This window comes from Nesoenas mayeri (assembly GCF_963082525.1).
Source record: "Nesoenas mayeri genome assembly, chromosome: 32".
Classification (NCBI taxonomy): Eukaryota; Metazoa; Chordata; class Aves; order Columbiformes; family Columbidae; genus Nesoenas; species Nesoenas mayeri.
The window spans coordinates 308,999-322,747 of NC_137570.1; the positions used below are offsets into that span (position 1 = coordinate 308,999).

Here is a 13,749-nt window from a genome sequence, read left to right on the forward strand (position 1 = left end):
CCCCATAGTGAATCCCCAGCCCCATAGTGAATCCCCAGCCCCATAACCAGCCCCATAGAGAATCCCCAGCCCCATAGTGAATCCCCAGACTCATAACCAGCCCCATAGAGAATCCCCAGCCCCATAACCTGCCCCATAGAGAATCCCCAGCCCCATAACCAGCCCCATAAGTAGCCCCATAGTGACCCCCTGGCCCCATAACCCGCCCCATAAGTGCTTTCCAGCCCCACAACCAGCCCCATAAGTGGCCCCCCTGCCCCACATCGCGCCCCATAACCCCCCCCATTGTTCTCTCCCAATAGCCCCACCCCCCACGCCCCCCCCCAGCCCCTCCCCCCCTCCCCCCCCGCCCGGCGGCGCCGCCTGGAGGACGAGTGCAGCGTTTTGGTGAGAACAAGCCCCGCCCCCTTTCCACAAGCCCCGCCCCCTTAACCCACCCCTTGCACAAAGCCCCGCCCCTTTACCCAAGCCCCGCCCCCTTAGGCCACCCCTTGCCCAAGCCCCGCCCCTTTACCCAAGCCCCGCCCCTTAATCCACCCCTTGCACAAGCCCCGCCCCTTTACCCAAGCCCCGCCCCTTAACCCACCCCATTGCCCAAGCCCTGCCCCCTTTACCCAAGCCCCGCCCCTTAACCCACCCCATTGCCCAAGCCCCGCCCCCTTTACCCAAGCCCCGCCCCTTAACCCACCCCTTGTCCAAGCCCCTCCCCCTTACCCAAGCCCCGCCCCCTTAACCCACCTCTTGCCTAAGCCCCACCCCTTTACCCAAGCCCTGCCCCTTTACACAAACCCCGCCCCTTAACCTACCCCTTGCCCAAGCCACGCCCCTTTACCCAAGCCCCGCCCCCTTAACCCACTCCTTGCCCAAGCCCCGCCCCTTTACCAAAGCCCCGTCCCATCCTCTCACCCCTTGCCCAAGCCCCGCCCCCTTTGCCCAAGCCCCGCCCCCTTTACTCAGACCACACTCCTGCATACAAACCCCTCCCCCTTTGCACAAACCCCGCCCCCTTAACCTTAACCCCGCCCCCATAACATAATCCCCGCCTCCTTTATGTTAACCCCGCCCCTTTACCTTAACCCCGCCCCTTTACCTTAATGCCGCCCCTTTACCTTAACCCCACCCCCTTTACCTTAACCCCACCCCCTTTGCCCAAACCCCACCCCCTTTGCCCCAAACCCCGCCCCTTTAAGCCCTGAACTCCACCCCCTTACCCACTTGGCTCCACCCCCTTTCCCCTTAACCAGCCCTGCCCCTTTAACCCCTAAACCCCGCCCCTTTAACCCCTAAACCCCGCCCCTTTCATCCCTAAACCCCGCCCCTTTCATCCCCAAGCCCTGCCCTTAAACCCCTAAGCTCAGCCCCCTTTACCTCTAAACTCCGCCCCCTTTACCCCTAAACTCCACCCCTTTTATTCCTCAATGCAACCCCTTTAACCCATAAGCTCCGCCTCTTTCATTCCAAGACCCCGCCCCTTTAAGCCCTAAGCTCCGCCCCTTAACCCCGCCCCTTTATCTCCTTTAAGCCCCAAACTCCCCCCATTTAACACCTAAACCCCGCCCCCTTTCAATCCCAGACTCTGCCCCTTTAAGCCCTAAACCCCACCCCCTTTACCTCCCAAACCCCGCCCCCTTAAACTCCTAAACCCCGCCCCCTTCCCCTAAACCCCGCCCCTTTCCTCCCTAGCCCCGCCCCCTTCAGCACTAAGCCCCGCCCCCTTTCTCTCTGGCCCCGCCCCCAGGCTGCTGGGATTGGCCAACAACCTCCCATATGTATTGATGCTGAGCGCGGCGCGGGACATCCTGCAGGGGGCGCCGGTGCGGGCACCTCCCGGACGCCTGGGTCCCTCCCGGACGCCTGGGTCCCTCCCGAACGCCTGGGTCCCTCCTGAACTCCTGGGTCCCTCCCAAACTCCTGGGTCCCTCCCGAACGCCTGGGTCCCTCCTGAACTCCTGGGTCCCTCCTGAACTCCTGGGTCCCTCAGAACTCCTGGGTCCCTCCCAAACACCTGGGTCCCTCTCGGACGCCTGGGTCCCTCCCCGAACTCCTGGATCTTCTATGTGGGTCCCCTCCCAAACTCCTGGGTCCCTCCGGAACTCCTGGGTCCCTCAGAACTCCTGGGTCCCCTATGTGGGTCCCTCCCGAACTCCTGGGTCCCCCCCGGACTCCTGGTCCCTCCCAGACGCCTGGGTCCCTCCCGGACGCCTGGGTCCCTCCCGAACTCCTGGGTCCCCTATGTAGGTCCCTCCCGAACTCATGGGTCCCCCCCGGACGCCTGGGTCCCTCAGAACTCCTGGGTCGCCCCCGAACTCCTGAGTCCCCTCCCGGACGCCTGGGTCCCTCCCAAACTCCTGGGTCCCTCCCGGACGCCTGGGTCCCTCCCGAACTCCTGGGTCCCTCCCTGAACTCCTGGGTCCCTCCCGAACGCCTGGGTCCCCTATGTGGGTCCCCTCCCGTACTCCTGGGTCCCTCCCGAACTCCTGGGTCCCTCCCGGACGCCTGGGTCCCCATAAGCTCCTCCTCCTGCAGGTTTTGGCGGGAAACAGCTCCACCCGGGATTGTAACAAAGAGTCCACGGGGGTGAGGGCGGGGCTTAAAGGAGGCGGGGCCAAGGGGGGGCGGGGCTTAAAGGGGACGGGGCTACAAGCAAAAGGGGCTGAAAGTGAATGGGGATTGAAGGGGGTGTGGTCTAAAGGGATTGAAAGGGGGCGGGGTCTCAGGGGCGGCCTTAAAGGAGGCGGGGCTTAAAGGGGCGGGGGATCGGGGGCGGGGCTTAAAGGGGGAGGGGTCTCGGGGGTGGAGTTTAAAGGGGGCGGGGTCTCAGGGGTGGGACTTAAAGGGGGCGGGGTTTATATGAGTTGAGTCTCGGGGGCGGAGCTTAAAGGGGGTGGGGTTTAAAGTGGGCGGGGTTTAAACGGGGTGGGGTCTCGGGGTGGGATTTAAAGGGGGCGGGGTTTAAAGTGGGCAGGGTTTTAGGAGTTGGGTCTCATGGGGCGGGGCTTAAAGGGGGCGGGGCTTAAAGGGGGCGTGGTCTCAGGGGCGGGGTTTAAAGGGGGCGGGGTCTCAGGTTGTGGGGTTTAAAGAAGGGGGGGTCTCAGGGAGTGGGATTAAAAGGGGGCGGGGTTTAAAGGGGGCGTGGTCTCAGGGGGTGGGGGTAAAAGGGGGCGGGGTTTAAAGGGGGCGGGGTCTCAGGTTGTGGGGTTTAAAGAAGGGGGAGTCTCAGGGAGTGGGATTAAAAGGGGGCGGGGTTTAAAGGGGGCGTGGTCTCAGGGGGCGGGGGTTAAAGGGGGCGGGGGTTAAAGGGGGCGGGGTTTAAAGGGGGCGGGGTTTAAAGGGGGCGTGTCCCCGCCAGGCCGTGCTATTGGCCGACATCCTCCCCACGCTGCTCATCAAAGTGACGGCGCCGCTGGGGCTGCACCTGCTGCCCTACGGGTGAGCCCGGACGCCGGGGTCCCTCGGACGCCTGGGTCCCTATGGGTCCCTATGGGTCCCCATGGGGCTCTATGGGTCTCTATGGGTCTCTATGGGTCTCTATGGGTCCCTATGGGTCTCTATGGGTCTCTATGGTCTCTGTGGGTCTCTGTGGGTCTCTATGGGTCTCTATGGGTCTCTATGGGTCTCTATGGTCTCTATGGGTCTCTATGGTCTCTATGGGTCTCTATGGGTCTCTATGGGTCCCTATGGGTGTCTATGGGTCTCTATGGGTCTCTATGGGTCTCTATGGGTCCCTATGGGTCTCTATGGTCTCTATGGGTCTCTATGGGTCCCTATGGGTCTCTATGGTCTCTATGGGTCTCTATGGGTCTCTATGGGTCCCTATGGGTCCCTATGGGTCCCTATGGGTCTCTATGGTCTCTATGGGTCTCTATGGGTCTCTATGGGTGTCTATGGTCTCTATGGGTCTCTATGGGTCTCTATGGGTCCCTATGGGTGTCTATGGTCTCTATGGGTCTCTATGGGTCCCTATGGGTCCCTATGGGTCTCTATGGTCTCTATGGGTCTCTATGGGTCTCTATGGGTCCCTATGGGTCTCTATGATCTCTATGGGTCTCTATGGGTCCCTATGGGTCTCTATGGGTCCCTATGGGTCCCTATGGGTCTCTATGGGTCCCTATGGGTGTCTATGGCTCTCTATGGTCTCTATGGGTCTCTATGGGTCTCTATGGGTCCCTATGGGTCTCTATGGTCTCTATGGGTCTCTATGGTCTCTATGGGTCCCTATGGGTCCGTATGGGTGTCTATGGTCTCTATGGGTCTCTATGGGTCTCTATGGGTCCCTATGGGTCCCTATGGGTGTCTATGGTCTCTATGGGTCTCTATGGGTCTCTATGGGTCTCTATGGGTCTCTATGGTCTCTATGGGTCTCTATGGGTCTCTATGGGTCCCTATGGGTCCCTATGGGTGTCTATGGTCTCTATGGGTCTCTATGGGTCTCTATGGGTCCCTATGGGTCCCTATGGCTCTCTATGGTCTCTATGGGTCTCTATGGGTCCCTATGGGTCTCTATGGGTCTCTATGGTCTCTATGGGTCTCTATGGGTCCCTATGGGTCCCTATGGGTGTCTATGGGTCTCTATGGGTCTCTATGGGTCTCTATGGGTGTCTATGGTCTCTATGGGTCTCTATGGGTCTCTATGGGTCCCTATGGGTCTCTATGGTCTCTATGGGTCCCTATGGGTCTCTATGGGTCCCTATGGGTCTCTATGGTCTCTATGGGTCTCTATGGGTCCCTATGGGTCCCTATGGGTGTCTATGGTCTCTATGGGTCTCTATGGGTCTCTATGGGTCCCTATGGGTCCCTATGGCTCTCTATGGTCTCTATGGGTCTCTATGGGTCCCTATGGGTCTCTATGGTCTCTATGGGTCTCTATGGTCTCTATGGGTCTCTATGGGTCTCTATGGTCCCTCCCAAACTCCTGGGTCCCTCGGACGCCTGGGTCCCCTAATTGGGTCTCTATGGGTCTCTATGGTCTCTATGGGTCTCTACGGGTGTCTGTGGGTCTCTATGGGTCTCTATGGTCTCTATGGGTCTCTATGGGTCACTATGGGTCTCTGTGGGTCCCTATGGGTCTCTATGGGTGTCTATGGGTCTCTACGGTCCCTCCCGAACTCCTGGGTCCCTCCCGAACTCCTGGGTCCCTCCGCAGGCCTCGTGTCGTCACTTCCTGTCTGTGTTCCTGGGGCTCCGTGACCCTTGTGGCCTCTGGACACCGATTGGCCGAGAGCCTGGGGGGTGAGTGGGGGCGGGGCCGCCCCACACGTGTGGGGCTGACCCATAAGTGGGCGAATGGGGGGAGGATCTGTGGGGCTTGGGGGGGTTCTATGGGGTCCTATTGGGTTTCTATGGGGCTGCCCCAAAGATCTCTGGGGCTGCCCCATAGATTTCTGGGTCCCTGGGGGTGGTTGTGGGGGGTGTCTATGGGGCTGCCCCATAGATCTGTGGGTCCCAGGTGTCGCTCTGGCCAGTGTGGCCTCAGGCCTGGGGGAGGTGACGCTGCTGGCGCTGGCGGCCGAATACAGCAGGTAGGGGGCGCTATGGGGCGCTATGGGGCACTATAGTCTCTATGGGTCTCTATGAGTCTGTATGGTCTCTATGGGTCTCTATGGGTCTCTATGGGTCTCTATGGTCTCTATGGGTCCCTATGGGTCTCTATGGGTCTCTATGGGTCTCTATGGTTTCTATGGTCTCTATGGGTCTCTATGGGTCCCTATGGTCTCTATGGGTCCCTATGGGTCTCTATGGGTCTCTATGGGTCTCTATGGGTCTCTATGGGTCTCTATGGTCTCTATGGTCTCTATGGGTCTCTATGGGTCTCTGTGATCCCTATGGGTCTCTATGGGTCTCTATAGTCTGTATGGTCTCTATGGGTCTCTATGGGTCTCTGTGGTCCCTATGGGTCCCTATGGGTCTCTATGGGTCTCTATGGTCTCTATGGGTCCCTATGTGTCTCTATGGTCTCTATGGTCTCTATGGGTCTCTATGGTCTCTATGGGTCCCTATGGGTCTCTATGGTCTCTATGGTCTCTGTGGGTCTCTATGGGTCTCTATGGGTCTCTATGGTCTCTATGGGTCTCTATGGTCTCTATGGGTCTCTATGGTCTCTATGGGTCTCTGTGGTCTCTATGAGTCTCTATGGGTCTCTATGGGTCTCTGTGATCCCTATAGGTCTCTATGGGTCTCTATGGGTCTCTATAGTCTCTATGGGTCTCTATGGCTCTCTGTGGTCCCTATGGGTCTCTATGGGTCTCTATGGGTCTCTATGGTCTCTATGGGTCCCTATGGGTCTCTATGGTCTCTATGGTCTCTATGGGTCTTTATGGTCCCTATGGGTCCCTATGGGTCTCTATGGGTCTCTATGGGTCTCTATAGTCTCTATGGGTTCCTATGGGTCTCTATGGTTTCTATGGGTCCCTATGGGTCTCTATGGGTCTCTATGGTCTCTATGGTTTCTATGGGTCTCTGTGGTCTCTATGGGTCACTGTGTGTCTCTATGGGTTAATGCGTGAGTCTGCCCCACAGATTGGGTCTCTCGGCCTGGTCCTCGGGTACCGGTCTGGCCGGCGTGTGTGGGGCGCTGCTCTATGGGGCGCTGCGGGGGGCGGGGCTGCCCCATAGCCACGCCCTCCTGCCCGCCCTCGCCCTGCCCCCCATCAGTGGGGCCAGGTAGGGGCTATGGGGTCAATGGGGTCAATGGGGTCAATGGGGTCAATGGGGCCAATGGGTCAATGGGGTCAATAGGTCAATGGGGTCAATGGGGTCAGTGGGTCAATGGGTCAATGGGGTCAATGGGTCAATGGGGTCAATGGGTCAATGGGGCCAATGGGTCAGTGAGTCAATAGGTCAATGGGGTCAATGGGTCAATGGGGTCAATGGGGTCAATGGGTCAATGGGGCCAATGGGTCAGTGAGTCAATAGGTCAATGGGGTCAATGGGTCAATGGGGTCAATGGGGTCAATGGGGTCAATGGGGTCGACGGGGTCAATGAGGCCAATGGGGGTCAATGGGGTCAATGGAGGTCAATGGGTCAATGGAGTCAATGGGGCCAATGGGTCAATGGGGTCAATGGGTCAATGGGGTCAATGGGGTCAGTGGGGGTCAATGGGGCCAATGGGTCAGTGGATCAATGGGTCAATGGGTCAATGGGGTCAATGGGGCCAATGGGATCAATGGGGTCAATGGGTCAATGGGGGTCAATGGGGCCAATGAGGTCAATGGGGTCAATGGGGTCAAGGGGTCAATGGGGCCAATGGGTCAATGGGTCAATGGGGTCAATGGGGTCAGTGGGGGTCAATGGGGTCAATGAGGCCAATGGGTCAGTGGATCAATGGGTCAATGGGTCAATGGGGTCAATGGGTCTATGGGGCCAATGGGTCAATGGGGTCAAGGGGTCAATGGGTCAATGGGGTCAATGGGTCTATGGGGCCAATGGGTCAATGGGGTCAATGGGGTCAATGGGGCGAATGGGGTCAATGGAGTCAATGGGGTCAATGGGTCAATGGGGGTCAATGGGGATCAATGGGGTCAATGGAGTCAATGGATCAATGAGGTCAATGGGGTCAATGGGGTCAATGGGTCAATGGGGTCAATGGGGTCAATGGGGTCAATGGAGTCAATGGATCAATGAGGTCAATGGGGTCAATGGGTCAATGGGGTCAATAGGTCAATGTGTCAATGGGCCAATGGGGTCAATGGGTCAATGGGGTCAATGGGGTCAATGGGGTCAATGGGGTCAATGGGTCAATGAGTCAATGGGGTCAATGGGGTCAGTGGGTCAATGGGTCAATGGGGGAGGGGCTGTGGGTCTGACCCCTCCCTCCCCAGTTACTTCCTGCTGCTGCCACCCCCCCCCGGGCCGCCCCTCCCCCCTCCCGCCGTGGGTCAGCGATGGGGCGTGGTCAAGGTGAGCTATGGGGCACGGACGCCTGGGTCCCTATGGGGGGTCTCTATGGGTCCCTATGGGTCCCTATGGGTCTCTATGGTCTCTGTGGGTCTCTATGGTCTCTATGGGTCTCTATGGGTCTCTATGGTCCCTATGGGTCTCTATGGGTCTCTATAGTCTCTATGGTTTCTGTGGGTCTCTATGGTCTCTATGGGTCCCTATGGGTCTCTATGGGTCTCTATGGGTCCCTATGGGTCTCTATGGTCTTTATGGGTCCCTGTGGGTCTCTATGGGTCTCTATGAATCTCTATGGGTCTCTATGGTCCCTATGGGTCTCTATGGGTCTCTATGGTCTCTATGGTCTCTATGGGTCTCTATGGGTCTCTATGGTCTCTATGGGTCCCTATGGGTCCCTATGGGTTTCTATGGTCTTTATGGGTCCCTATGGGTCTCTATGGGTCTCTATGGGTCTCTATGGATCTCTATGGGTCTCTATGGTCTCTATGGGTCTCTATGGTCTCTATGGTCTCTATGGGTCTCTATGGTCTCTATGGGTCCCTATGGGTCTCTATGGGTCTCTATGGGTCTCTATGGGTCTGTATGGGTCTCTATGATCTCTATGGGTCCCTATGGGTCTCTATGGATCTCTATGGGTCTCTGTGGGTCTCTATGGGTCTCCATGGGTCTCCATGGGTCTCTATGGTCTCTATGGTCTCTATGGGTCTCTATGGGTCTCTATGGATGCCTATGGGTCCCTATGGGTCCCAGACGCCTGGGTCCCTCAGGTTTCCCTGTTGACGGCGGCTCCGCTGGGTCTCGTCTATTTCCTGGAGTACTGGACCAATCAGGGGCTGGTACGGATCTATGGGGCGGGATCTATGGGGCAGGGTCTATGGAGCGGAATCTATAGGGCTGGGGGTCTATGGGGTGGGATCTATGGGGCTGGGAGGTCTATGGGTCTATGGGGTGGGATCTATGGGGCTGGGGGTCTATGGGGCGGGATCTATGGGGCTGGGGGTCTATGGGGTGGGATCTATAGGGCTGGGGAGTCTATGGGTCTATGGAGTGGGATCTATGGGGGTGGGGCTCTATGGGTCTATGGGGCTGGAGAGTCTATGGGTCTATGGGTTGGGATCTATGGGGCTGGGGAGTCTATGGGGTGGGATCTATGGGGCTGGGGGGTTTGTGTCTCTATGGGGCAGGATCTATGGGTCCAGCCCCACACTTATGGGTCCTGCCCCACATGTTCCCCCAGCTGGACCTACTGGAGTTCCCGTCGTCCTCCCTGACCCACAACGACCAGTACAGATGGTGAGACCCACAGCTGCCCCATAGCGACTCCCTATGGGTCCCTATGGGTCTCTATGGGTCTGTATGGGGCTCTATGGGGCTCTATGGGTCTCTATGGTCTCTATGGGTCCCTATGGGTCCCTATGGGTCACTATGGGTCTCTATGGTCTCTATGGGTCTTTATGGGTCCCTATGGGTCCCTATGGGTCTCTATGGTCTCTATGGGTCCCTATGGGTCTCTATGGGTCTCTATGGGTCTCTATGGTCTCTATGGGTCCCTATGGGTCTCTATGGTCTCTATAGGTCTCTATGGTCTCTATGGGTCTCTGTGGGTCTCTGTGGGTCTCTGTGGTCTCTATGGGTCTCTATGGTCTCTATGGGTCTCTATGGGTCTCCATGGGTCTCTATGGTCTCTATAGGTCTCTATGGTCTCTGTGGGTCTCTGTGGGTCTCTGTGGTCTCTATGGGTCTCTATGGGTCTCTATGGGTCTCTATGGTCTCTATAGGTCTCTATGGTCTCTATGGTCTCTATGTGTCTCTATGGCTCTCTATGGCTCTCTATGGTCTCTATGGTCTCTGTGGGTCAATCTATGGGTCCCTATGGGTCTCTATGGGTCCATATGAGTCACTTGTGGGTCAATCTATGGGGCTGCCCCCCAGGTTCCAGCTCTTGTACCAAATCGGCGTCTTCGTGTCCCGCTCGTCCCTGCGCTGGATGCGGCTGCGGCGCCTCTGGGCCCTCCCGGTGCTGCAGGTGTGGGGCTGCCCCATAGATCTATGGGGCTGGGGGGCAACGGGGCCAATGGGGCTGCCCCATGGGGTCTATGGGGCTGGGGGGCAGCGGAGTCAATGGGTCTGCCCCATAGAATCTTTGGAGTCAATGGGGTCAATGGGGTTGCCCCATAGATCTATGGGGCTGCTGGACAATGGGGTCAATGGGGATGTCCCATAGAATGTATGGAGTCAATGGGGTCAATGGGGCTGGGGGCCAATGGGGCTGCCCTATAGGTCTAGGGAGTCAATGGGGTCAATGGGGTTGCCCCATAGATCTATGGGGCTGGGGGGCAACATGGTCAATGGGGCTGCCCCATAGATCTATGGGGTTCGGGGGAAATGAGATCAATGAGGCTGCCCCATAGAATCTATTGAGTTAATGGGGTCAATGGGGCTGCCCCATAGAATGTATGGAGTCAATAGGATCAACGGTGCTACCCCACGGATCTATGGGGCTGGGGGGCAACGGGGCCAATGGGGCTGCCTCATGGGGTCTATGGGGCTGGGGGGCAGCGGGGTCAATGGGGCTGCCCCATAGAATCTTTGGAGTCAATGGGGTCAATGAGGCTGCCCCATAGATCTATGGGGCTGCGGGACAATGGGGTCAATGGGGATGTCCCATAGAATGTATGGAGTCAATGGGGTCAATGGGGCTGGGGGCCAATGGGGCTGCCCTATAGATATAGGGAGTCAATGGGGTTAATGGGGCTGCCCCATAGAATCTGTGGGGCTGGGGGGTAATGGGGTCAATGTGGCTACCCCATAGATCTATGGAGTCAATGGGGTCAATGAGGATGCCCCATAGATCTATGGGGTGAATGTGGTCAATGGGGCTGGGAGTAATGGGGCTGCCCTATAGAAACTAAGGGCCTGCCCCATAGAATATATGGGGTGGGGGGTCAATGGGTTCTATGGGGTCTATGGGGATGCCCCATAGATCTATGGGGCTGGGGGTCAATGGGTTCTATGGGCTCAATGGGGCTGCCCCATAGAATCCATGGGGCTGGGTGTCAATGGGTTCCATGGGGTCAATGGGGCTGCCCCATAGAATCCATGGGGTTGGGGGTCAATGGGTTCTATGGGGTCAATGGGGCTGCCCCATAGATCTATGGGGTCAATGGGGCTGCCCCATAGAATCCATGGGGTGGGTGTCAATGGGTTCTATGGGGTCTATGGAGCTGCCCCATAGAATGCATGAGGTGGGGTGTCAATCGGTTCTATGGGTTCAATGGGGCTGCCCCATAGAATCTATGGGGCTGGGGGTCAATGGGGTCAATGGGTTCTATGGGGTCAATGGGGCTGCCCCATAGATCTATGGGACTGGGGGGTAATGGGGTCAATGGGGCTGCCCCATAGAATCCATGGGGCTGGGGGTCACTGGGGTCTATGGGGTCTATGGGGCTGCCCCATGGAATCCATGGGGCTGGGAGTCAATGGGGTCAATAGGGTATATGAGGTCAATGGGGCTGCCCCATAGATATATGGGGTCAATGGGGCTGCCCCATAGAATCCATGGGGTGGGGGTCAGTGGGTTCTATGGGGTCAATGGGGCTGCCCCATAGAATCCATGGGGCTGAGTGTCAATGGGTTCTATGGGTCCTATGGGGTCAATGGGGCTGCCCCATAGAATACATGGGGCTGGGGGTCAATGGGTTCTATGGGGTCAATGGGGATGCCCCATAGATCTATGGGGCTGGGGGTCAATGAGGTCAATGGGGTCTATGGGGTCTATGGGGCTGCCCCATAGATCTATGGGGTCAATGGGGCTGCCCCATAGAATCCATGGGGCTAAACCGGCTGCTTTCCTTGGCCCCGCCCCCAGGCGCTGAACGCCGCTCTCCTATTGGCCGCCGTCCTGAAGCCGCCGCTGCTGCCCAGCCTGGGCGTGGCCTTCGCCCTGATTGGCTGGGAGGGGCTGCTGGGGGGCGTGGCCTATGGGAACTGCTACCTCAATGTGGCCGAGCAGGTGGGCGGGGCCAACGCCATATATGGGCATGGGGCAGGGGGCGTGGCCAAGGGGGGGAAGGGGCGTGGCCAAGGGGTGAGTCCATATATGGGCAATGGGGGGGGGTAAAGGGGCGGGAAGAGCGGGGGGCGTGGCCAAGGGGGGGAAGGGGGCGGGGCCGTGGCAGGTCCATATATGGACAAGGGGGGTAAAGGGGGCGGGGCCTGGGGTGGGTCCATATAAGGGCAATCGGGGTTCCATATAAGGGCAATGGGGGTTCCATATATGGGCAATGGGGGGGGGTTAAAGGGGCGGGAAGAGCGGGGGGGGCGTGGCAAAGGGGGAAGGGGCGTGGCCAAGGGCTGGGTCCATATATGGGCAATGGGGGGGTACAGGGGGCGTGGCCTGGGGTGGGTCCATATATGGGCAATGAGGGTTCCATATAAGGGCAATGGAGGTTCCATATATGGGCAATAAGGGGGGAAAAGGGGGCGGGGTTTGTGCTGGTGGGCGGGGCCTTGGGACAGGTCCATATATGGGCAGTGGGGGGGAAGGGGCGGGGCCTGGGGTGGGTCCATATATGGGCAATGGGGAGGTAAAGGGGGCGGGGCCTGAGGCGGGTCCATATATGGGCAATGGGGGGGTAAAGGGGGCGGGGCCTGGGGAAGGTCCATATATGGGCAATGGGGGGGTATAGGGGGCGGGGCCTGGGGAAGGTCCATATATGGGCAATGGGGGGGTAAAGGGGGCGGGGCCGGGGTGCGTCCATATATGGGCAATGGGGGGTAAAGGGGGCGGGGCCTGTGGAAGGTCCATATATGGGCAATGGGAGGTTCCATATAAGGGCAATGGGGCGGGGGGGGGTCAGAAAATGGCGGGAAATTTGGGGCCGAAAATGGGGCAGGAATTGGGGATCTATGGGGCAGGAATTGGGGCAGAAAATGGGGCTCAATGGGGCAGAAAATGGGGTGAAATGTGGGGCAGAAATGTGGGGCAGAATTTGGGGATTTATGGGGCAGAAAAGGGGGATCAATGGGGCAGAAATTGGGGATCTATGGGGCAGAATTTGGGGAATAAAATGGGGATCAATGGGGCAGAAAATGGGGTGAAATGTGGGGCAGAAAATGGGGATCTATAGGGCAGAATTTGGGCCTTAAAATGGGGATATATGGGGCAGAAAATGGGGTGAAATGTGGGGCAGAAAATGGGGCAGAAAATGGAGATCTATGGGGCAGAATTTGGGCCTTAAAATGGGGATCTGTGGGGCAGAAAATGGGGCAGAAACTGGGGATCTATGGGGCAGAAATTGCGGCCTAAACTGCCCCAACCAGCCCCAAATTCCGCCCCCAAACCCCCCAATTTCTGCCCCAAAACCCCCAATTTCCGCCCCAAAACCCCCCAACCCCCCCCCCCCAACCCCCTGCCCCACAGATCTATGGGTCCGCCCCATAGATCCTGTCACGTTGCAGGTGGATCCGGCCTCGCGGGCCCTGGCGGTGGCGGCGGCGGCGCTGACGGCGGCCATGGGCATCGCGCTGGCCGGGGCGGCCGCCATGGCCACCCACCGCCTGCTCTGCCCCACACATTGACCCATAAGTGTGGGGCGGGACCCACGGCGACGGTTTGGGGCAAAAAACAGCGAAAACGGGGCGAAATTTGAGGCCAAAATGGGGGTAAAATGGCGGCAAAAGGCCCAGATTTGAGGCCTAAAAGGGGCCGATTTGGGGCCTAAAAAGTGGTAAATTTGAGGTAAATTTGAGTCTCCAAAACACCCAATTTCACCCCAAAAATGTTTCACCTCAAAAATCTCCAATTTCAACCCAAAAACCCCAATTTTAACCCAAAAAGTGACGAATTTGAGGGC

General features: G+C 58.2%; 1 protein-coding gene across 1 annotated transcript in view; it reads left to right on the plus strand.

The window, feature by feature from the left end:
* Positions 1–371: 371 nt before the first annotated feature.
* The window catches only part of EIF3CL (eukaryotic translation initiation factor 3 subunit C like), a gene marked incomplete at its 3' end in the record, with an annotated part of 48,463 nt that continues 35,085 nt past the window's right edge, over positions 372–13,749 (plus strand). The window contains 11 exon segments of the mRNA XM_080361486.1: positions 372–387; positions 1,739–1,814; positions 2,527–2,577; positions 3,350–3,429; positions 5,144–5,229; positions 5,447–5,519; positions 6,517–6,660; positions 7,819–7,897; positions 8,662–8,730; positions 9,132–9,187; positions 9,827–9,920. Of these exon segments, the coding sequence (XP_080217612.1) occupies positions 1,776–1,814; positions 2,527–2,577; positions 3,350–3,429; positions 5,144–5,229; positions 5,447–5,519; positions 6,517–6,660; positions 7,819–7,897; positions 8,662–8,730; positions 9,132–9,187; positions 9,827–9,920 (771 nt within the window). The 5' untranslated portion in view covers positions 372–387; positions 1,739–1,775.